Source organism: Biomphalaria glabrata, chromosome 12, assembly GCF_947242115.1.
Source record: "Biomphalaria glabrata chromosome 12, xgBioGlab47.1, whole genome shotgun sequence".
In the NCBI taxonomy this organism is placed as follows: domain Eukaryota; kingdom Metazoa; phylum Mollusca; class Gastropoda; family Planorbidae; genus Biomphalaria; species Biomphalaria glabrata.
Window position 1 is genome coordinate 2,644,378 of NC_074722.1, and position 23,717 is coordinate 2,668,094.

A 23,717-nucleotide genomic window follows, 5' to 3' on the forward strand; every position below is an offset into this window, starting at 1 on the left:
AAGACATGCGCCATCAATGAGACAACTGATTCCAATGTATTCATCCTCATCTTAAAATAGAAGTACACACAAATGAAACATTAATTTATTGTTTCTTGTTATTTTAAACGCGCTTTAAATATACAGTTAATACGAATCTACTTGTAAAATACATTATTCAATAAACTTTAATTTCGCATAAAATTTTGTGTAGCGCATAAATTGTCTATAGTTCGTTATTAGGCACTGGATATGCACCCCGGAACACCATGAAGTAGGGATGCCTGAATGCGAAGATTTGGTGTATACCAGGATACTCTTCCTGTAGCATACATGATTATGCCATGAAATAGCTCACAAACATGCCCAAGTGTGAGCTCTCGACTAAGATAATACCTGCAACATGTGCATGGTCACTGATTATAGTGTGTACTTCGCTATACTTCGTCTTTGTGTAAGTTCAAGTTGGTTGCTGAGCTAGATCTCTAGTCTAAGAGTCTAAGTTACTCTAACAACTATAGATCTAGATCTAAATCTAACTAGATAAGACTAGACAGTCTAGAGAGAGTTTTCTGTAGTCTAGACACTAGACAGTCTAGTGTGTATATCACACTCTTATTCTTTAACTCTTATTGTCTATGATTACATCAAATATCTATAGATCAAAGTAATCTACCATTTTCAATCATTTTGATAATTCTAGACCAAGATCTACTAATTTAGGCTACTCACTCACTGAAAGTCTAGAAACTCTATAGTAGTCTATAGACTATATAGTCACTATATAGTAGGTACTTTGATAAAAAATTCAACTTTAATGAATCTAAATGAAACTAGTATAGTTAGATAGATCTTTTTGAATGGAGTTCATTGATACCTCATTTATGCTTCTAGGTTAATTAGAACATAAGTTATGACCATTTTAGTGTCGGAGAATTAGCCTATTAAAATACCCAAAAAATTGTGACCGAAAGGAGGAGCTTATACATTTAAACTGCTATAACTTTTTAACGCTTAAAGATAATGTAATGAAATTTTCCATAGAAATGCGCAATTATGTTCTGATAATTATGACAATTTTAAATCTGGGATATCTATTAACACTTTTTTTTGTTAAGCCCTTGATGTAGGGGTAGGTGTTGAAAAACGACAGAAACAGAATACATATTCACACATAAATGGTCATAACTTTTAAACCAATAGAGATAATTGAATGAAATTTTCAACAGAAATGCATGTTTATGTGGTATTTATTTCTTCTTTATAATTCTGAGATAGAAGTTGAAACTTTTTTTTTTAATTTCTTAAATGTGGGTCGACATTTCGAAAACGACAAAAAAAAAAACAAATGTTGACACTTAAATGGTTATAACTTTTTAACCAATAGAGATATGCAAATGAAATTTTCAACAGAAATGCATGAATATGTGTTATTTATTTATTCTATTATAACGCTGAGAAAGACGTTTAAGAAAAAAAATTTTTCTTTGTTAACGTGGAACGTCAATTTAAAAAACGACCAAAATTTATGTTGGTCATAACTCTTTAACCAATTGAGATATTTAAATGAAATTTTGAACAGAAATGCATGATTATGTGTTATTTGTTTATTCTATTTTAACACTGAGATAAGAATTTTTTTGAAAATTTGATTTTTGATAAATGTGGAATGACAAGTTTGAGTTTTTTTCGACAAAATATTATGTTGACACTTATGGTTATAACAACCAAAATTTATGTTGGTTATAAATTTTTAACTAATTGAGAAATTTAAATGAAGTTTTCTACAGGAATGCATGCATGATTATGTGTTATTTGTTTATTTTATTATAATCTGAGACAGAAGTTTTCATTATGTTGACACTTAAAATGTTGCAACTTTTTTAGCCGTAAATTACTTTTTAGGCTTTTAACTGAAATGAACAACTTTTTGCTGATACTTATAATAAACTTTGGATGAATAACATGTTGGAAAAACAACACAAAAATAAAAACCAAAAATTTCTATTTCATACTTTGAGAGCTGTAACATTTTAATCTAGACTTTAGAGATAATTATACAAGATTTACAAAATAAAAAAAAAAAAAGAGTATTTAAATTTACATATAATGTAAATAACAAATATAGATTTCTTGATGTCATCAGTCTGAGTGCGTTTGCAAATGTACGTCAGTATCCAAAGCTTGCGAGGATCATGCATGATTGTTTGAAGATGAACATTGTTTGGGTGTACCCTATCTGTTTTGCTGAAATAGAATAAATAATTTTAATGCATACCAATGTAGGCTTGCTGAAAAGGTAAAATTATCAAGACTTAATATAAATGGTTCATAGCACAATTATCAGCTGGATTGTGAAATTATATTTTTCACATTAAATAAATATCCCAGATATGCAACATGTTCCCTTAAAATAAAATATATCTAACTATTTGATGGGTAAGCACATAATGGATTTGTTTGTAGTTGGAAATTATCAATTGAAGTACTGTCTCTGTAGCACCTTACAAAAACCTTCAGCAAGTTCTTTAGTGATCTCGATAAATACTTCATCAACAGTCACATTTCTCAGGGTTTTCAGAACGAGATCTTCAGTATCCAGAGTCTGGCCAAAGCAATCAATTAGTATTGAAAGGAGATTCTCTGGAGAATCCACAATGGCCTTTAGTTTGTCAATGCAGACTTTCACATGAGAGATCTAGAAAACAAGAGAATAAATATAATAGCTGCATAAATGGTATCTTTAAAATGTTTCATCTTTCATTTTGTAGATCAGTGTCATCCACGGTCCAGTCAACATCTTGCCAAAAAGCCCTGTTAATAAATATAATAAATGTCAAAAGGGTTGAGACACCTAAAAAGGAATTGTTTTGAAACTATAAAAATGAATTTACGAAAGAAAATGGTAAAGTTATTACCTTAAAAGACTAACCGCTTTTCTGCAACAACAAGCACAGTGTTGTTCTGTGTTACCTGCCTTTCAGTAGCCTCAACATCACCTTCAGGTCGCAACTTCTTCACCATACTAGGTCGTTCAGTGCTGTCTTGGATAGGTGTCTTTTTGCCAGCAGCATCGATAGAAATTTTTTTATCCAAGTAAGGTGCAAATAGGTGCCAGCTGCGGGTAATCTTCCTACAAAAGTTCTTCACCTCGGACATATGCCTTCAAAACTTATTGTCAACAACATCGACATCAAGGCCTGCCACGCCCACATTATCTGGGGAAAATGTAACAAAAAAAAGTTAGCTTTATTTAATTGTGAAAAAAAAATGTTTCAAACAAAATTACACATGTACAATTTTAATAAAATGCAGTTTAAAGATTAGTTTATAAAAGGATAAAAGACATTTAATGTAAAATAGAAGGCTCAACTTCATAAGTCCAAGTCCAGCCAAGCCTTTACTTTAAAATAAATTTCTACAATCATCCTAAATCATATACAGAATATAGTAGATTTAAGTAGATCTATAGATTAATATCTGAAAATTTATTTTCATTGAAATAAAATGATATTCCAATTGATTTGAGTTTTATTTTGTTTATAACTTGTTTATAACATAATTAGTAGTGATTATTATGGTAACAATCACTTAAAATCGTGTATAAAAATTGTTTTATAATTATCGCAATTATATTACCAGCTATTGCAAGAATTATCACTTAAATTTAACTAAAAACGAAAAATAACAATTGAACTAGGTTAAAATCATTCTAAAAGTTTAATAAATAACATTCAAAATCACGGATGACTAAATAAAACTGTTCTTGATGATGGATTTTAAAAAAATCGATCTAACAAAAAAGCTATGCAGCCATTGATAACCATTGAATCTATCATTTCCGGTTAGTAATGGCGGCTAGTTTCGTTTTCTAGCCAAGATACCTGATGCAGTGGGTCCGTTTTTACTAAAAAAGTGGAACACTTATTGCGATAATATGAACAAAAATAGTTAGATTAGATATTAAGGTACTTGGGATGACTTAAATAACTATGCTTATTAGAATAATAAAAAAACTATGGATGGTCAACTTACCCCTATGCTCAACACGCTGGAACTCCATGAAGACGATAGAAAAGCACTGATATAAATCCAAAGAATTAACTGATATCCGATCCTTGAACAAACAAAGGGCTCCGATTATCCTTTGGTGTCTGATTTTGAAGACAAAACCAGACTGGAACGAAATTACCACTGCTTTCGGCTTAAATACTGCCGCACGAATACTACCGGTTCCGGTAACCAAAAAAAATCTCGCGCGACCGGAAAATCGAAGTATCTACTATATAGTCACTGAAATAGTCTAGAAACTCTAGTCCTAGTAGAGATGTGTACTCATTATTAGTCCATTTGTACCCAAGTTCTAGCTTACTCAACCTCTTTACTAATCTTATTTCAGCCCTTGCCTTATAATTATGATTATCTCTACTAGATTTAGATTGTCTATTATTTTACTAGATTGTAGATCTCTATTAATTATTATCTTCATCTTTAAACTCGTTGGTTTGTTACATCTAGATTTACTTTGTATCAAAAACTGAATCAACTGTGCATGTGTTACAAGAAAAGTCAACTCTCCATATACTATATATATATATACTTTGATATAACTGGAAAAAGCCTTCTATTAGATTGTTCTATAAAAACTTAATTCTAGATAGCTAGCTACATGTGTTTGACATAATGTTCCTTCTGCATCTGAACTAGACTCTTTTAACATCTGTTGATGACATCCACACTATTTGGTGCTTTCACTGGAAAAGTTGAAGGTTTGGATTGTAGATTTTGACAGACTGGAATGGAGTCTCAGTATTGTTCTGAGTCTGTCCAGATCAAATTGTTATCTCTTACATTCAAAGGCGTTTGGTTATTGTGTTGAAAAGTCATCATTAGTTACTTTTTTAATAGGTCTTATTACCTCAGGCAACTTAGCATTATTTAAGCCATCTTAGGGTATTCTGTAAAGAAACTCTAAGATATCCTTAAAATATGTTTTCGCTTTGAACGTTAGTGGTGTGTCACAAACAATAATTATTAGACTATGTTACTACATTTAATTATATGTCACTAATTATAGGACACATTTTTGTTTTGTTTTGTGCTATATATATAATTGTTGATTTTTAATTTCAGTTGCCGGTATTTGACGGAAGAGTACAGTTATGTTTTTCCTGTTGTTCAGGGGGTCATCACTCTATTTATGATGCTAAATCTGTGCCTCTCAACATTCATGGATCCTGGCATATTTCCTAGAGGTAAAGAAAATGATTCTGACCTCTTAAAAGTAATTATGGGGAATAAGTGTTGAAAAAAAAAGAAGATTGGCCACAATGATTTATAAATGATAGTACTGTGTGCTGGACAAAGTTGTATAATATGCTAGAGACCAAGATTAGCAGGGAATGATTGTGTCATGTACTGGGTAAAAAATAGAGAAGAATATGATTATATTAAGTCCTGGACAGAAGAGAAGAAAAGATGTAATGGCTACTGATGGAAAGACAGAAAATTAAACCAATATATTTTTAAACAAAAATTTAAATAAATTCGTTATTTTGACTTTAGCTCAAGAATGAATGAATAAGGCAGCTTGCTTGGATTGAATAAGGCAGCTTGCTTTGATTGAACAAGGCAGCTTGCTTGGATTGAATAAGGCAGCTTGCTTGGATTGAATAAGGCAACTTGCTTGGATTGAATAAGGCAGCTTGCTTGGATTGAATAAGGTAGCTTGCTTGGATTGAATGAGGCAGCTTGCTTGGATTGAATGAGGCAGCTTGCTTTGATTGGATAAGGCAGCTTGCTTGGAGTATTGTGAGGAGAATGAAACCAAGCAATTTTTTTTTTTTTACCTTATTTTTATTCATATCTCAACTAAATGTCTTATATATTTAATAAAAGCTGTATTTGTTGATATCTTGGGTGGAAGAATTATTTGCTGCTTAATATGTTCAGCTGTGGCTTGAATTCCTTTTTTTTTTTTTTTTTTTTTTTTTTTATAGTTCCTTGCAATTGCAGCAACAATCTCCTACCCACCCCCAATAAAAAAAAGTGATGTTGCCTTATGTCTACTGAAAGTGAAGAAAAAAATCTCCCCTTAAGACCCTCAGTTTCTGTGGCCTACAGTTAACGAAGGTGTCATGTGGCCAGCACAACGACCAGCCGCCTTTCTTTTTCTCCATCTGTCAGGCACCCATTAGAGCTGGGTGGACTTGGTGGCGCCCTTAAGATCCAAAATTTAAAAAAATCATTCAAACCCAGGAACCCCAGTTTGGAAGCCAAGTGATTTATCACTCAGCCATGGAGCCTCCATGTCTGCTGAATAAACTTTTTTTTATACATTTTAAACCATGTCTATGACAGACTAACCTTGTCAAGATTTCATTTCAGTTATATTGATTCCATATTTATCAAGATATTTTTCATGTATTCTATACTTTTCTTTCTATGTTTTGTTGCAGCACCTGATGATGAAGCTAAAGATGACGACTTTCGTTCTCCATTATATAAAAATATAGAGATCAGAGGTGTTCAGACACGTATGAAATGGTGCACTACTTGCCAATTTTATCGCCCTCCTCGTAGCTCTCATTGTAGTTCGTGTGATAACTGTATTGATGTAAGTCTGCGTCAGTTCTGTAGTTCTTTGATTAGCAGTTGAAATAAAGTACCAGTAAGTCCCCCTTTTAAACCCTGTGATCTATAGGACAGATGATGAAATGGCCCACAGTTAACGCGGGTGTCATGTAACCAGCACAATAACCAACCACCTTTTATTTTCCATAACTAAAGGAAGGTACACATATTAGAGCTGGCTGTCTTTGCCAGGATTCGAACCTGTGACACCCGCTTTGAAAGCCTATCGATTTACCACTCAACCACCGCACATCTCAATAAAGCACCAGTATTAAGGAATATTTATAATGATTGCTTTAGGAATAATGATACATTTTCTACTGATATCCTTCATATATATTTTACTGTACGGATTTTTTAAGCTACAAAGATTGTACAATATTTCCTTAAGATCAGCATTTGTACTAATGCCTTCCATTTTGTTTTTTTAAAAAGTTCTTTGAATATGAGATGTATCATTGATGAATGTATGAGGTACATACTTCTCCACCACCTCATAGTGGTTCCTCATGACATAGTTCTCAAAATGTTTAATGATGGTGAAATGTCAACAATTTATTTCCATTAGAACACTTTCTACGGTCTGAAAGCCTTCAGTTTGACCAGAAATAGTTGTGGTGGTCAACTTAATGAAATGACCACAAAGCTAGCACTAAATATATTACAAAATGTAAATACAGTAGTTTCTCTTTTACATTTCAGAAATTTTAATAATCAATTAATGTGTACTAAAGATGATTTAAAGGGAAATAATTTTTTGTTTCTTTTCAGACTTTTGATCACCATTGTCCTTGGTTGAACAACTGCATTGGTCGTAGAAATTACAGATATTTTTTTACCTTTCTGTTGACATTATGTCTGCATATAACCACGATATTTGCGCAGTGTGTATTTTACACCTTAAAACATGACGGTGATCTACTGCGGCCAGGCCCAATAATATCGTATCCTTTTGGTATTTATTGTTATAGCTGAACACTGGGACAGTTAGAGTTACGCCATCTTAAAATATCATAGTTGTATAAAATTTCATTGTCAAAAGTTTTATTTGAATCTAGAATTATGTGCTCTTGGTTAAAGAACTATGTCAAGTACTTTATTATTTGAAGATGCTATCGTTCTCACTTCCACACAAAAGACTTGATGGTAGCTCCAATTCATTGACATGTATAATTTATTTATGAACTATAACAACAAAGTTCCTCGACACTGTTGATAAAGGTGCAGTGATGAGAATATCAATAGCTTACTTTACTCTTAAACACAACAATGAAACATAAAATACTCCTGTTCGTTTCACAAGCAAACAAATCGCCAACAGTTTAACTCCCCTCTCACAGAGCAAAAGCAAACCAAACCAAAAAATAACTTTTAATTGCCCCCCCCCCCCCCCCCCCCCCCATCCTTACCAGAGCTCAGTTTTGACAGACTAGTGTAATTTGTTAATATTTTATAAAATTTGTTGTCTTAATCATTCTTTCTTGTAATAGTTTCCCCATTTAAACTGGTGATAATTTTTTTAAAATGAATTTGTTGGGTGTTTACTATAAATTTTGATAGTCAAATATGTTGTGCTAGATTTCAAAAGCAGGTTCATTTGTCTGTATATGTATTGGTTTGACTGGAGGGAGCTAGCAGAGCTGTAAACGACTCTGACTCTGCTACTTTGTGTCACCACATCATGTTAAATCACTAGTTGCTCCCAGTGAGTTTTAATACGCATTGTTACATTTTCCTTAATTTGATCAAGAATTATAATAATGATCATCATAGGTCTTGTTCTAATACCTGTGTTTGGACTGACAGGGTTTCATATGTTTCTAGTTTCTAAAGGCACCACCACTAATGAACAGGTGAGACTAGGCTTTATTAGTTATGTTGATAGCTAATTGGTATCCTTTTTTGTTATATTCCCTGCCCCATTCTTTGTTGTGTTATATATATATATATATATATATATATATATATATATATATATATATATATATATATATATATATATATATATATATATATATATATATATATAATATTATATATGTGTAATTTGGCTTGTTTGATAATACAATATTTGATACAACTGCTAGGTTACTGGAAAGTTCAAGGGTGGACCTAATCCTTTTACAAGAGGATGTATAAAGAACTGCTGTTACGTCTTCTATGGACCTAGGTGGCCAAAGTAAGTTGTGCTCAACTTAGTGATTGCTGATAAGCATGAAACACTTATTCATTGGTATTAGTCTATTCTGAAATTAAGATTTATAGAGAGATAGATATAGATAGGTTATAGATAGTTGTTTTACAATGTAGAGTTGTCATGGACATTTAATGTAACCTTGCAGTTTTGTCCAGATAAACAAAATAGGCTCTTGCTAGTTGCCTGAAAAGCTTTCTCATGTTTCCTATTGCTCTTCAAAGGTTTCCTAACAGTTTGGTTGGACACAATGTACATGAGATAAAGAGGAAGGAAAACTTCTGGGTTGCCACATTTCTAAAATTTCCCTGTTTTTACTTTCGTGCAAGTCTAATTTAACAGAAATATGTTGGCGCTGTAAGTTTCCCTTTCAGATCTTTAGGGCAGAGGGGGTAAATGTCATCATTTTCTGTGGCCCGCGTTTAAAGAGGGCCAACACAGCAACAATTATCTTTACTTTCTCCAACTAATTATCAGGTAACCATTAGAGTTGGGTGGAATCAGGGATGTCCTTAAAATTCAAAATCCCAGACCACCTCGGTTCTGAGGCCAAGCGTTTTACCACTCATCCACCTTTGATAACATAACATAAATTTCATTTATTTTTATTTTTTTTCCTTTTGTTCAGACTTGTTGGTTACATTCCAAAAACCAGAACGTTGAAACTTGAAACTAGTAAAATAACTTATGTCGCAGCAGAGAACGATGTCAGCATTAATACCGGCAACAATTCAAATGGAATCAGATCAATCACAAAGAATCATAATGTGAGTGGAGCAAAAAAAAAACTTGTTCTATTTGTTTCACATTTCTTCTTATTTCAACGAAACATTAGTTATAGTAAAAAAAAAAAATAGTTGATGAAATGGTGACAAAAAATTAATTTTAAGCCGTTGAATGTTTTCCTTCTGGTGAACCATCCTGGTTGTTGTTGTCATTGTTACCCTTAGACTTGAAATGTTTAAATTCATTTGCATGCTACTATTTAATTTCAACTTACAAACAAAAAATTGAAGAGAAGTCGTGTGTGTAGTGTAATGTCAACTATTTGCATGTTCTCAGCGAGTAGGTCCATTTCCAGAAGTTATAGGGTAAGAAATGATTTGTAGGCATTAACTCTTTCTCTCCTAACTGACGATACCAGCGTTGATTCCACCAGAATGTGGTAAATAATTACGGAGAGAAAGAGTTAAGTCATTTTCTAGTTCAAGATTTCATGTTTAGTTCAACTTTACACGAGTTTTAACCTTGACCGAGTTTTCTTTGTAGTTTTTTTTGTGTGTAGAATTAATCAATTTTAAGTTTTCACTCACTTTTTGCCAAAATTTTCAATAAAATTACCAAAAATCTTTCCAATGCTAAGTTTATGGAACTTCCTTTTGAAGGTAAACTAATAATTAACAGCAAAGTCTCATACTTCCTCGTTGCATTGTCAGCTACATAAATAGTTGTCACAGATATTGTTGGCTTTGAGCTGAGTTCAGTCTGGCACATATATGTTTAGTACATGTATCATGTTCAACTGTTTGAGCATCACGTAAAAAAAAAGTATCTTGTCATATAACCATTAATTCGACCTTTCTGGTCAATGTTCCAACAGAATTCTCTAAACAAAATAATACAAATAATAGGAAACATCATTTTGGCTACATAAGTATTGTTGAAAGAAAATTTTTAAATATCTGTGCTGAAAATATTTTTACTTTGAAGCAATCTCCTTTCTAATCAAAGTAGGGGTTGACAAAAGTATCTGAAGTCACATGAAATGGGGTCTCTTCTCTGTGCTTGCATTGACACATTAACATAATGTTTCTTTCTAATTATGACCTTATCAAACATAAACCAGATTAGAAATTTTAAATCATATTAGTAAAAAAAATATTTTAAAAAAAATATTCTATTTCAGCAGTCTGTAATCATTTGTACTCAGTAGTAGTTAAAGATACTTAGTAATAGTCATAGGTAAAGACTTAACTAATATTGTTTTAACAGAACAACGGTTAATGTATTTTGTCATGCATATTTGAATATTATGAATTAACTAAGTGTTGTAACAAAACTTTAAAATGATAAGCAACAAGTCGTTGTAGATGAACGAGTTTTAGTTGTACTTTAATTGTGATGGTTTTCTGCTCATGACTCCTTGTGTAGTTTAGTGACAAGCTCTTTTGTATGCGTTCATTTTAAAAACAAACCTACACTATAGCTGTCTGTCACTTGTTTTACCATTTGTTGACAATGGTACTTGGTGGCTTTCTTTTTTTGTTTTTTTCTTCCTAACCTCCGGTACGTGACGTTTTGGCGACGGGACGTTTTGGCGCGAGATATCATTTGAAGATTATTTAATAAGCACGTAGCTTTTATAACAATGTTTATTTCACTCTACCATAATATTGTATGTATAGTATGAATTCTAACACCGTTCAGCGAATTGTTTGTTTTTTTTAAATTATTAAGGTTTTGCTTATTTCATGAATATAGGCCTATAATAAGTCAGATTCCTGAATGGAAATGACATGCTATATATGAGTTCTGCTAATCGCACTGGATGACATTTCTGGATTTCTTTCCAAAAGATTTTTTTTTATTTGACATTAGTGCAGGGGTGCCACTTTTCCGGAATAACCCGGAAATCCGGGTTTTGAGGGGTCCGATTTTCCCCCCCCTCCGGGTTTGCCTTCTACAATTTTGTAAAAATCCAGGGTTTTAGTTGATTTAGATTTTTTCGAAATTTCTGGTCAAGATTTTTTCGAAATTTCTGGTAATTTCCACCGTTAATTTTAGTTTGTTAGTTCCGATCGCGCGAGCCGCCATTTTTAAACAAAATCGACCAGTCTCATATCTCGCTATTCGCGAGACTTTCACTTTGCATGCGCACTAAGCTTTATTTACCGGTACAATATTTTTTTTTTAAGTGACAAAAAAGTGTAAACATTCTAGATTTAGATCTATAAAGAATTTCTAGATCTACGGAACGCGCCTCAAATCGGCTCGATTTAGAGTCTAGATCTATTTCTATGATCAATTTAGATCTGATCTAGACTGTAAAGTCTTGTATTTAGTATAGATATAGTCTAGATCTACTCGCTTACCTAGCTGCTAGTCCTAGATCTAGATTCTAGAAATAGAAAAAAAAATTCACGAGTGAGAAATTTTTTTTTTTTCCGTGTTTTATATTTTAAAATTTGTATAGGTTCCATATAGACATAGAGCCTTAGCCTATGTCTAGAGTATTATAGAAGTAGGATCTAGATTTAGGATATTTACATCATTTTTTGATCAGAACTAGAATCAATGATTGAAGAATTAAATTAGTAAGTTTGCGTTCGCCTGAAGGCTAGAAAAAATAGATCGATTGGTCAATAGATTTATACAAATAAATTATAATTATGTATAGGCAGTCCAGCACATTCTAGCCATCTAGGTCTACATTTAAATTTAGAAACTAAATCGTAATGTTCATTTTGGAGTAGATCTGTACTAAATCTCAAAATCAATTTTATCTTGTTGCAATAGATTTACAGGTCCATGCATGTACATTGATGGAATCAGTTTTATCAATGTTGATTAAAGTAGGCTGCTTCAAATGAATAATGAGGGAAAAAATGTTAAGAGAGAAACATCATTTAAAATAACTGTGTGTTTAAGGGGGGTGGTGGTTTACAAACATTGTTAATATAAAATTGTACTAAATCCTCTTAACTTGTATTACAAGCTTTATCAATAAATACACACAAACTCTATTTATTATAATGATAGGCTTACTAATTACATATTTAAAACATGGGGGGCATATTATGATACAGATCTAGGTAGTAATTTAATACTGTTCTTCTTTCGTAAAATTTTGGTGCTTAAATTGTATATGCGGTACGTTTCAGGGTTGGTAAAGTTTGGGGTTTATGATTTCAGGGTTTGTAAAATTTGGAAATTCTGGTTTCAGGTTTTACTTGGTCTCATGGGTGGCACCCCTGCATTAGTGTTATGTACGAACTAGCTAAGTGTCACACTTTAATATAACAAAAACCATGTTAACATCTAAAACTTTTTTTGAAAATAAAAGTGTGCCTCTTAATAAACACACATACACAAGCCAAAATGTTTATTAAAGAAAATGATGTAAAAAACAAACACACATTTACATTTAGTACGTGAAAAATAAACGACCTTCGCGTCAAAACGGCTGCGCCAAAACGTCCTGCTTCGCTAACCTCAACTCATCTGTGCACTTTCATTTCAAATCTGTCTTGAAACAGGCTCTGAACATGCTGTGTACTTTGAATTCAAAATCTGTCTTGAAACAAGTTCTAAACATTCTGTGTACTTTGAATTCAAATCTGTCTTGAAACAAGTTCTGAACATTCTGTGTACTTTGAATTCAAATCTGTCTTGAAACAGGCTCTGAACATGCTGTGTACTTTGAATTCAAAATCTGTCTTGAAACAAGTTCTGAAAATTCTGTGCACTTTCAATTTAAATTTGTCTTGAAACATTTGCTTACATTTGTGTTTAAACAGTCTGTGTACTATTGGATTCACTTCTTTAAATATTGGCCTGGTTCTGGACATTCTATGTGCTTCCATGGAGTTTGTTTTTTAACCTTTCTTCCTCATCAACGCATCTTTAACTGCATAAGAGATAATGAACTCTAGAAATGTCTTGAATGATTGAGTGTGCTTATACTTTAATGGTATTCTCTTGATGTCTTTGTAATGCTTAGTGTTTCTACATTCATGCTAATTTTTTGCTCCTAAGGATATTGTCATTGTTATTGTACATTTTTTATAACTTCATAAGCTTTGAAAAAAACAAAACGTTATCTTTTTTTTTTCTTCTACACATAGAAATTGACAGCTAATATAAATATACAATATCTTATAGAATATTAATATACAATATCTTATAGAATATAAATATACAATATCTTATAGAATATAAATATACAATATCTTTAGTTGATGTTAAATGAGAACATTAAAACTAATATTTAGTAGTGTCTATTGATGTTCACTCATGTAAAAAAAAAAAAAATAGCACAATTTGTAGCACCTAAGTCAAATGTATACATACTGTAATCTATATTTATATATGTGTCAGTGTGCTGAACAGCCCACCCAACATTGTCTGTTTTCACTGAAAGAAGAAAAACATTCATCTTGCTCTGTATCATTGTCTAATTGTTTATATCTTGAAATACATATATATATATGTATATATTATTAAATTATATTTTCTTAGGGATAAAATGTATCAAAAATAGTTTTTTAGATCAAATCGGAATGACTGTCACTATAACAGAACTCTCTTTTAAAAAAAACAACAACTTTGTCATAATTAACTTGTGTTTGTGTTTGTTTCAGTTGAGGCCGCGCAGTATCCACGAGCATGATGAATACCTGGATAAGAGCAGCCAATCATTTGATTGTGAGCCTTCCCCGCCATCCGCTCGTAAACAAGGTGGCTCCTACACAAACCTATTTGATACAGGCACCAACCAACAACATCCTGTTCCTCTCGGTGCAACTCTGCACGCCAATTCCAATCATGTCAGGAGGCCAGGATCGCCTCCAACCCTGCACCAGGCTACATCTAGAAACACATTTGAGCGCCCTGCAGGTAAATCTGGCTCATACACTATCCAGAATGGAGGAAGTCTGGGTGGACACAAGGCTCCCCTGGTGAAGAGTGAGGACGATGGCACGGCCTACAACTCTGTAGAATCCCATATCATCAACAGTCCAAATATGAAAAGAAGTACCACTTCTAGTGGACCAAATGCCCACAGCTCATTGGAGAAAAACTTACCACCTAAAGGACCTCCACGTGTGGGCTCACCTCATCATCCTGCTTCCCCGCCGACACTGAGAGGGGAGAGAAGTGGTGGTAGACCACCACACTCACCACATTCTCCATCACCAGCTCGTGGGAGTGCACCTTCTACATCTCCGATCAAAGACAGAGCTCGGAACTTTTATCCCAGTCGTTCCAGGGAGAATTTGAATCGATCCCAAGAACAACTCAATAGGTCTAGGGAATCTTTGTCAGATCACATTGGCCGTTCCAATGACAAAATGTCCAAAGTTCCAGAGAGCTCTGAGAGCAGGTTTTATAATACACTAGAGAGGACTAGAGGGGATGGTAGCTCTCCGAGAGAACATCCTGTGAGTAATTCCAGATTAAAAGAAGGAGTGTCTAGAGAACATGACCATTTGGGTTATAGTGATTCTGATAATAAACTTAACAGCAGGGATAGATATTATAATGCACCACGAGATAGTTCTAATAAATACACCGAGGGAAATACAGATTCACGACCCCGAATGATATCCGAGTCACAATACAAAGATGCTCATCGTCCTCGAGATCGAGACCGTTCAAAAAGTTTTGACTTTGATCCTCCAAGAGACCGCTCGGCTTCAAGAGACAGGCCGAGTGGTAGAGAGCGCAGTCTGCCTCGAAATCTTTCGGAGTCATCCAAAGGAAGCTATGGGGATGGGAACAGTATTAGCGGAGGTAGTGGCTACTTGCCCAGTGGCTCACCACAAACAGGCTACCAGCCACTGGTGAATTCTAGCATTAGCAGCAGCTTTGGTCGTCCTGGGAGCTCTTCTGTGATGTCATCAGGCAGTTCCTTGAGGTCTCCCTCTGTAGGGCGTCAGCCTAATGCCCATCAGATTATTCCCATGAGCAGCAAAATTCCTTTACCTCCATCTTCAAACCCTTCCATAGCGTCATCCTCTCGCCATCCTAGCCAGTCCTCTTCTGTATCGGGGCAGCAAACTCAGGATGTTCGTCCACTGTCTTTTGTGCGTGCTTTGCAGGTAACAGATGCTGTGGAAATTCGGGATAAGCGGATAAACGAACGGCTTCGGCGGCAGAGCCAGGGTCCCCGCAAAGAAAGTGCAAAGAGTGTTTATGACACGTACGAGGCATCCGTTTGATGCTGTCAGGCTGTAGGATAACTTTGTGACAGACTCATGGCAGTTAAGCTGTAAGACAACTTTATGACAGACTCAAAGCTTGGTAGTTACTTCAGTTCATTTTTATTTTCAAAATCTCTGTGTATATTTTGTTGGCAGTATTTATAGTTACTGTCCATAATTTATAGTATACAGGATCATTAGTCCAATCAAATTTGTTTATTCTATTCAAGAAGACAAATTACTGAAGTAAATATGCTGTGTATGTGGTCAGGACACAAGCTCTGTTGGATCAGTGTGCTGTGTACATTGTTGGTATCATGTGATATTATATTCAGATATCTAGACTAGAAAGTTATTAAGTTTTCTTTTTTAATGAATCGGTTATTTTAATATTTTAATGTATAGTTTGCATGTGCGTGTGTGTGTTTGCGTGTTCAGAAGATAAATACTCATTCATCTGAATAACAGACTATGAACAAAGGAAATAAGACTGTCAAACAAACATTTTATTTTCAATGAAAACATTATATTTGTTTAAGTTTTGTATATATCTAGGCTCTAATTCAACCTCACATCATTTGTGAACTGAACATTGAGCATGTGACGTGTTTGTATAAATAGGGTTTTGTATTCAAATAGTGGAGTAAAAAACTGACTTGTTTCGGCTATCCTCTGTGATAGATAGCAACCATGACACATGCTTTATAACAATGATCATTTTTAGCGTTGTAAGCTATCTTCACACATTAAAACTAGCATGCGCTTGAAATGAACAAGCTATAGTCGTTACTTATTTAATTTGATCAACACACTTGTATAGACGTGTTGATGTCATTTGCTGTACAATTTGGTTTGTTTCTTTTAATTTCATTTCTTTTAATTGGATATTTTGATTTTGACTAGAATTAATGTGAGCTGAGCTTTAGCTCTTTAAGTCTTCTTCTTCTTCTCTCTCATCTCTACTAAAAGTAATACTGCATAAGTTACTCAACATTCTTTGTTGTCACAGTGTTTGCCAAGGTTGAAGTCCATGCATAATTGACGTAAACCTAGACATGATTAACATAATGTATATATAGATACGAAAGTAATTCTGATTAGGAAAAATAAATTCAATTCAGATTAAAGATCTTTTATCCAAAGACTTTTTATATATACTGAACAAAAATCTATGTTTTATGTTACTCAAAAAAAGTTTTTTTTTTAAATGCCTTTTATGTTCTATCGGACTGATCACCTATTCATAATAATTAAAAGTGATACATTCTTGTATCATTTCTGGAATGGATGTTGCATGCATCAGTGCTAGTAGTCCATGTCAAAATAACATCAAGCCCTGGAGATGCTATCCCCCCTCCCCAGAATAGTTAGTCCAGACTTAACCGAATAATATCAAATGTTGACGTTTTGTGCCCCCCCCCCCCCCCCAACTCTTAAATTTCAATGGCATATATTGTCTTGTCTGGCATAAATTCTTTTGCAAATATTTGTCTTCAGAGTGACTATATAATATGTTGATAATGTATATATCGTCTACAAGGTTCCACGAGGCCAATCAACCATCAACTGTTTGCTAGTGAAGCACTGATTGGATGAAATAGTATGTGTTTCAGGGTTTGTGTGTGGTGGTTTGAAGTATAGAATGGACTTTATTTAGTCCATAGGTCAGTGAGATATTAATATTATGTGTGGGCGCTATTCTCCATTTTAAAAGCTAAGTACATAATTTGACTTCCTGGCACCAAAATTTTCTTTATAAACTTCCATTGTGTTTTAATTTCTGTTCAAAATCACACAGTAATAATATATATACAATTAGACATTACTTTCTAAATAATGGAGACAGTGTACCAGAAGATAAATTATAAACTTAAAATAATTTTAAAAATGTCTTTCCAATATACTTGTTTTTATGAGAATGTAGTTTAAATAGGGTCATTTATGTTTTAAAACTAAGTGGGCTAAAAGAAGGTTTTTTTTTTTTTGGTTGCTCAGTGATATATATATGTCAGTGTTAATTACTTGATACTTTTACTGCACAACTCTGTATGAATACATGCATGCGCATATTAACATTGACTCTCCATATATGTAGAGCTAAACAAGGGTGTATCGTGGACATATTCACTTAAGTGAGGTATAATTGAGAACTTTATACATGCTGTTGAGTGGAACATTTGTCAGTGTACACAAGTCTTTAAAGATGTTTCATTTTTTCTTACCTTTGCCTTGTACGTTGACTCTCTATGGTGCTTCCACTAAGTTTAGATAACAGGTTCTCTTGCTCAACTTGACATAATTGTAGCTGTCCTAATAGAGTGGCTGTGTTGTGGTTGAAAAGTTCATAGTTCATTTATGTCAACATCAACTGTACCTATCCTAGCCACCCTCGCTCTATTTTTTTTTCTTTTGCATTGTAATATTTGTACGTTGAAACTAGGAAACCTTTGACCCCTTCTGTTAGTGCCAAAGTCACTCCTGCCTGTGCACCAAGGTCATATCTCCAAGGCTATAAATGGTGTTTCCTATGTCAAAGTAAAAATCACTATCGAAAGATTTTGTTTAGCGCTTGCTGATGCCAGCAGTTGTTAGCTGTATCTGATAATTGAATAGTCTACTCAACTAGAGTAGTGCCATAGTAATAATTTATTTTGTTTTGTTAGTGTGATCTTTCCACTGAACATTCCAAGTTTTACTATTAACCCTTAAAGTGCTCAGCTGTTTAACAAAAAGGGCATAGAAAATGGAATTACAATTCTGATGATTAGGGGCTAAACTACCACACGCGTTTTAAGGGTTAACCTGAGCAAAACAGAGGCAGATCAAATTAGGAATATTTTCTGTGCACATTTTTTGTTTGTTCTGGTCACACATAAACACCAGAAATTAATGAATATGTTTATCTAGTTGTGGGCTCTTGACTTAGTTTACAATCATTGGGTGGAAATAGTGAGTATGGTTGCTCTGATATTCCTGAAGGGAATAAATCAGAAGAGAGTTTTAAAATCTGTATGATCACTCCAGCTGAATTTCAACTGCTTTTGTCTAGTGCATTTTAAATGTTAAAGACCTACCTGGCAATATGCTGCACACACAAGGAAGGTATTTTGTTGTCAGACCTTGGTCCTACCGCAGACTTTATGTCAAGTTTGATTGTGCTCAACAATTATGTGACTTTTGGCTTGGCTGACACTGTGAAAGTTAAATGTGTTTATGTCCCCTTGTACAAGTTGAGCTGCAACCACAGACCTATATATATATTATATCTAGACTGGAATTCGGAAACAAATTCTTATCTGCGATTGATCAATTCACAGACCTATATATATATATATATATATATATATATAGATTTTATGTACGTAACTGTTTTTTTTTTAAGCTGTAAGGGAAGCGTGGTCGAGAGGCCAAGTGCGCTTGAACTTGGCTTGGCTTGGCTACCTAGAAGGGGGCTCGAGGTTCGACACCTGACTCGGGCAGAGTTGTGTTTACTGAGCGCCTAAAGGCAGCACGGAAAACCAACTCCCAGATACCCCCCCCCACACACACACACACACACACACATACACACTGGTCCACAAATGAGATTGGACCAAAATCGCTCTGAGCATGCTATAAGCATGAAAGTAGCGCTGTATAAAAGCTATAATGATAATAATAAAATTTAAAAAAAGGAAGGCACCCCAAATCTAGGAAAATCATTTAGAAAAGTAATGCTCTTAAGTTTTCAAAGTTTAGAAATAATGCAAACTCATTTCTCAGATTTTTTAAAGAATGGGCTATTAATCACAGAACTATATATTCACTTAAATATATGAAACAAAGCCATTTCCTGTTAGTTTCCATTGAGATAATGTTTCAAAAATCCTAGATCGAAATAATTCCTGTCAGTTGATTTTAATCAATTTATGTACATTTAAATAGATTGATTACCTAGATCTTTCTAGATTATGTATCTAAATATTGCAAAATAATGAGCCAAGAGTACTCTTATTTTTTGATGTTCAATTATTAGATCTGGATCTAAAAATTAAATTATATTTTACATAGGTTAGGTTGAAAAAAAACTTTACTTCTTATAACTAATTTACAAAACAACGCCTTGTTTCAACTTTTTAACACATTTTCACTACATTTTTTGTAGTTTTAAAATATCTCCATGTCCAATCTAGATATAATATAAGTCTATGGCTGCAACATTTGGTTAGGAGAGTGTGGACAGCGTCATCCCACAGAATATTGGCCTGCAAACTTGTATAAGCTTTTGTGTGCCCTCATAATACACAAAGCTGTAATGGTCAACTGTCAACTGAATGTTCATTCATAATACACAACGCTGTAATGGTAATGTCAACTGAATTGCTTTATGGTTTTTACTTTGAGAGCAAATTTATAATTATTTTTTTTTTACATTTATGAGCAGACTCTGAAGTTTGTGTACCAGGTATATACTAACAACAAAAAAAAAAGAGTTCATGCTAGTTTGTTGTTAAGAATCTTGTCTCTGCTTATAATTTCTATTTGACTTAGTCTCTGATTTTGTGATTGTATAGCAGAAATGAATTTCTAGCTTTTTATTTTAAATTTGAAGTGATGAACGGTTGCTAAATCTTGTGTAATTTTGTAAGTAATGAATGGTAACTGAATCTTGTGTAGTTTGGCTAGTAATGAATGGTAACTGAATCTTGTGTAGTCTGACATGTAATGAATGGTAACTGAATCATGTGTAATTTCGCAAGTAATGAATGGTAACTGAATCATGTGTAATTTCGCAAGTAATGAATGGTAACTGAATCTTGTGTAGTCTGACATGTAATGAATGGTAACTGAATCATGTGTAATTTCGCAAGTAATGAATGGTAACTGAATCTTGTGTAGTTTGACATGTAAAGAATGGTAACTGAATCATGTGTAATTTCGCAAGTAATGAATGGTAACTGAATCATGTGTAATTTCGCAAGTAATGAATGGTAACTGAATCTTGTGTAGTCTGACGTGTAATGAATGGTAACTGAATCATGTGTAATTTCACAAGTAATGAATGGTAGCTGAATCTTGTGTAGTTTGACAAAGTTATTCCCATGAAATTTCTACTTCTTAACAGGCTTATACTAATAACTAATTGTCTGTATTGAATGATAGATGTCCTTTTCCTGTTCATACTTGTGCATTCCTATATCTGGCAACTGGAGGTTGTGATAGGTTGCAAACTATTTGCCAGGTAGTAATTTACTTGAGTAATAAATGTAGATATAAACTGTTTTGATCATAATAAGAAAGAACAAAGTTTTGGTGTCTGGTTCTATGGCAAGTACACTGACTTTATATTTAGTGACAAGTAATTTGTTTGTGAATTTAATAAACGCTGCACTGGACCTTGTACACATGTACTAAGAAAAAGATCTGATTTTAATTTCTTAAATTTTGATACCAAAAATATTTATGCTCAATGTGGTAAGGACTAGACTAGTTTTAATACAAGGACTCATTACTCATTGTGACAACCAGACCTTTTTTTTAATCAAAAATATAAAACTACATTTTTTTAAACTATTTTTTTTTACAAGATAATTTATTAGTTAATTTTCAAACAATGCAGTTTTTAGTTAAATAGGGGTCAATAAGTGGGCTCTGTTGTTGTACAGATTAATGGTGACAGTGACTTCTGAATGAGCTGGCTGCCAAATTAATTCATGTTGGAACAAAACAGAGGATGTTTCTATTATTTATAAAAATGTTTCCTGCATTTGACTTCTCCTACTGAATGGCATTATGTTGGTAGTGATATTTGACTTGAGAAGCAATGTTCATTTCATGTTTTATATCATTGTGGTCAACTGTGGTACTTAAACAATTGTTCAAAGAAAGATGTGTAAGACTCTTGCCAGATCAAAACCATATTTTCGGCATGTGTCTGACATGTTTATCTGGTAAACTTTTGATTTTGTGTAAGCCTTCATGACTTTTAGACAATGTAAATGAAATGATTCCACCCCTAACCCAGGCTCCCACCAAACTACACAGACATTGTGCTAGCCATGCATTAAATCACTGAAGGCGACCATTATATACATTTCTTGCTGTAATTTCTTTGACCATTTCATTTTGTTTCTGTGTACAAACTTTCCCAGTCAATATTTGGTCTAATGGCCTGACCATCATCATTGTTCGAAACAGACGACAGCGTTTTCATGTTGATGACTGGAACTAGTGTTGATTGAAAAATGTGGATTATTTATTGATGCAGTGAGATATTTCAACTTAACTGAAGCTATCATTTGGTGTCACACTTCTGACATTGTAATAGCATAATGAGATAGTGTCATATGTTTTATTCAGAATATGTTCATTGCCATGGATTATTTGTTTTGTATATTTGTGTATAATGTTATTTAACAAAACAGAAAAAAAAGTACTATTGAAAATACCGAGTTATAAATATCATGATGATATTGTATCATATTCATATGCTTCATTTTTTTTTCATATTATGTGATACAAGTGTATTTATAATAAAATAAAATATTTGTCCTATGACCTTGAATTAGCTACCTTTTTTTCCCCCAAGGACAAATGGTGTTCATTTTCACATCAACAAATTTATAACACACTTGACATTCAAACCATTGGATATATCTACAACACTTTAAGTATGTCCATGCCCAAGTGCTTGTCATAAAATGAATAAGTATTTAGTTTATCACTTTGATGTACTAATACTTCAATTTAAAAAGAAACCTCTTTGAATAAAATATGTTCCAAAATTGAGAACAAAGCCTTCTGACTGGTCTCTGGCATTTTACATCTCGAGAGACGATGTTTTCCCTTTGAAACTTCTTGTGTGACTAAAGAGGCCAATCCATGATACACAGCTGCGATCGCAGGTTGGGCATATGTAATCACCAGGCACTGTTGCATTTTCGCCCTTCTTTCTGCTTCTGTTGTGTATGACATCTGCAATCCGTGACCCTTCCTTTATGCTCTCTCTCCATGTGGATCTATCCAGTGCCACCTCTTCCTAGCTGCTAGTGTCAATTTTGAAGAGCTTCATGTCGCGTTTGCATACATCCGTATATCGTATATTAGGATGGCAGCCTGGTCGTGCGGTTTGCAATCTGGACTGTCGTACAGATTTATCGATGGTCCCGGGTTCAAACCCTGCCCGCTCCCATCCCCCGTCGTCCTGCGGGAGGTTTGGACTAGGAAGTAATTATCTTCAACTCTGAAGGAACATCCGAAACATGTAAAACATTTAACAAAACAAACATCGTAAAAGTGGGCGACCAGCGGCTCTCCTGCCTTCTAATAGATCGCCATACAGAATGTACTGTGGAAGTCGACCTACTGGCATTCTACGAACGTGGCCAAGCCAGCCAAGGCATCTGCTGCTGATAACAGAGCGGATGTCCTGGCACCCTGCTCTTTGTAGCACTTCCTCATTGGTTATCTTATCTTGCTACCTTATTTTAAAGATCCGCCTTAGGCATCGGAGGTGGAAGACATTCAGTTTTTTTTCCTGTCATGAGTAGATTGACCATGTTTCACTTCCGTATAGCAAGGTGCTCAACACACAGGTCCGGTAGACTAGGGCTTTAGTACTGTTAGTCAGCAATATGTTGTCCCAGACTCTTTTCTGCAACCGTGACATGTTGGCCATTGCCTTGGCTATCCTGTTGTTTATGTCTTTATCCAGTAAAGTGTTGTTAGATATGATGGAGCCAAGTTAACAAAAGTGATCAACAATTTCTAGTGGTTGGCCATTAATGCTTACTTGAGGTGCAGTGTTTGTGTTTTGGACAAGTATCTTAGTCTTGCTTTGACTGATGTTTAAGCCGAACTTCTGGCAAGCAGCAGATAGTTAGTCAACCAGGGACTGTAGCTGAATATCAGAATCAGCCACAATAGCTGCATCATCAGCATACAGGAGTTCCCTGATGAGTAACTCTCTCCTCAGTATAGTGGGCAAAATCTTTGCTAAAGTGTCACTA

At 34.0% G+C, this 23,717-nt stretch overlaps 1 protein-coding gene and 1 long non-coding RNA gene across 3 annotated transcripts; one reads left to right on the forward strand and one right to left on the reverse strand.

Moving 5' to 3' along the window:
- The first annotated feature begins 41 nt into the window (after positions 1–41).
- LOC106055875 (palmitoyltransferase ZDHHC5-B-like) lies at positions 42–22,266 on the forward strand. Its single transcript, XM_056007011.1, has 8 exons — positions 42–433; positions 5,113–5,234; positions 6,438–6,595; positions 7,384–7,556; positions 8,363–8,465; positions 8,700–8,791; positions 9,435–9,573; positions 14,167–22,266. Exons 1-8 carry the CDS (start codon positions 342–344, stop codon positions 15,745–15,747), a joined length of 2,460 nt encoding a protein of 819 aa, XP_055862986.1. The 5' UTR covers positions 42–341; the 3' UTR covers positions 15,748–22,266.
- On the reverse strand, positions 2,084–4,265 carry LOC129922165 (uncharacterized). Of its 2 annotated transcripts, none has more exons than XR_008774142.1 (3): positions 4,015–4,265; positions 2,898–3,197; positions 2,084–2,793 (listed from the first exon to the last, which is right to left on the reverse strand). It is a non-coding gene; the product is annotated as an uncharacterized LOC129922165 (long non-coding RNA). The 2 variants fall into 2 exon arrangements; XR_008774141.1 differs by having other exon boundaries at positions 3,712–4,265.
- Positions 22,267–23,717: the final 1,451 nt, after the last annotated feature.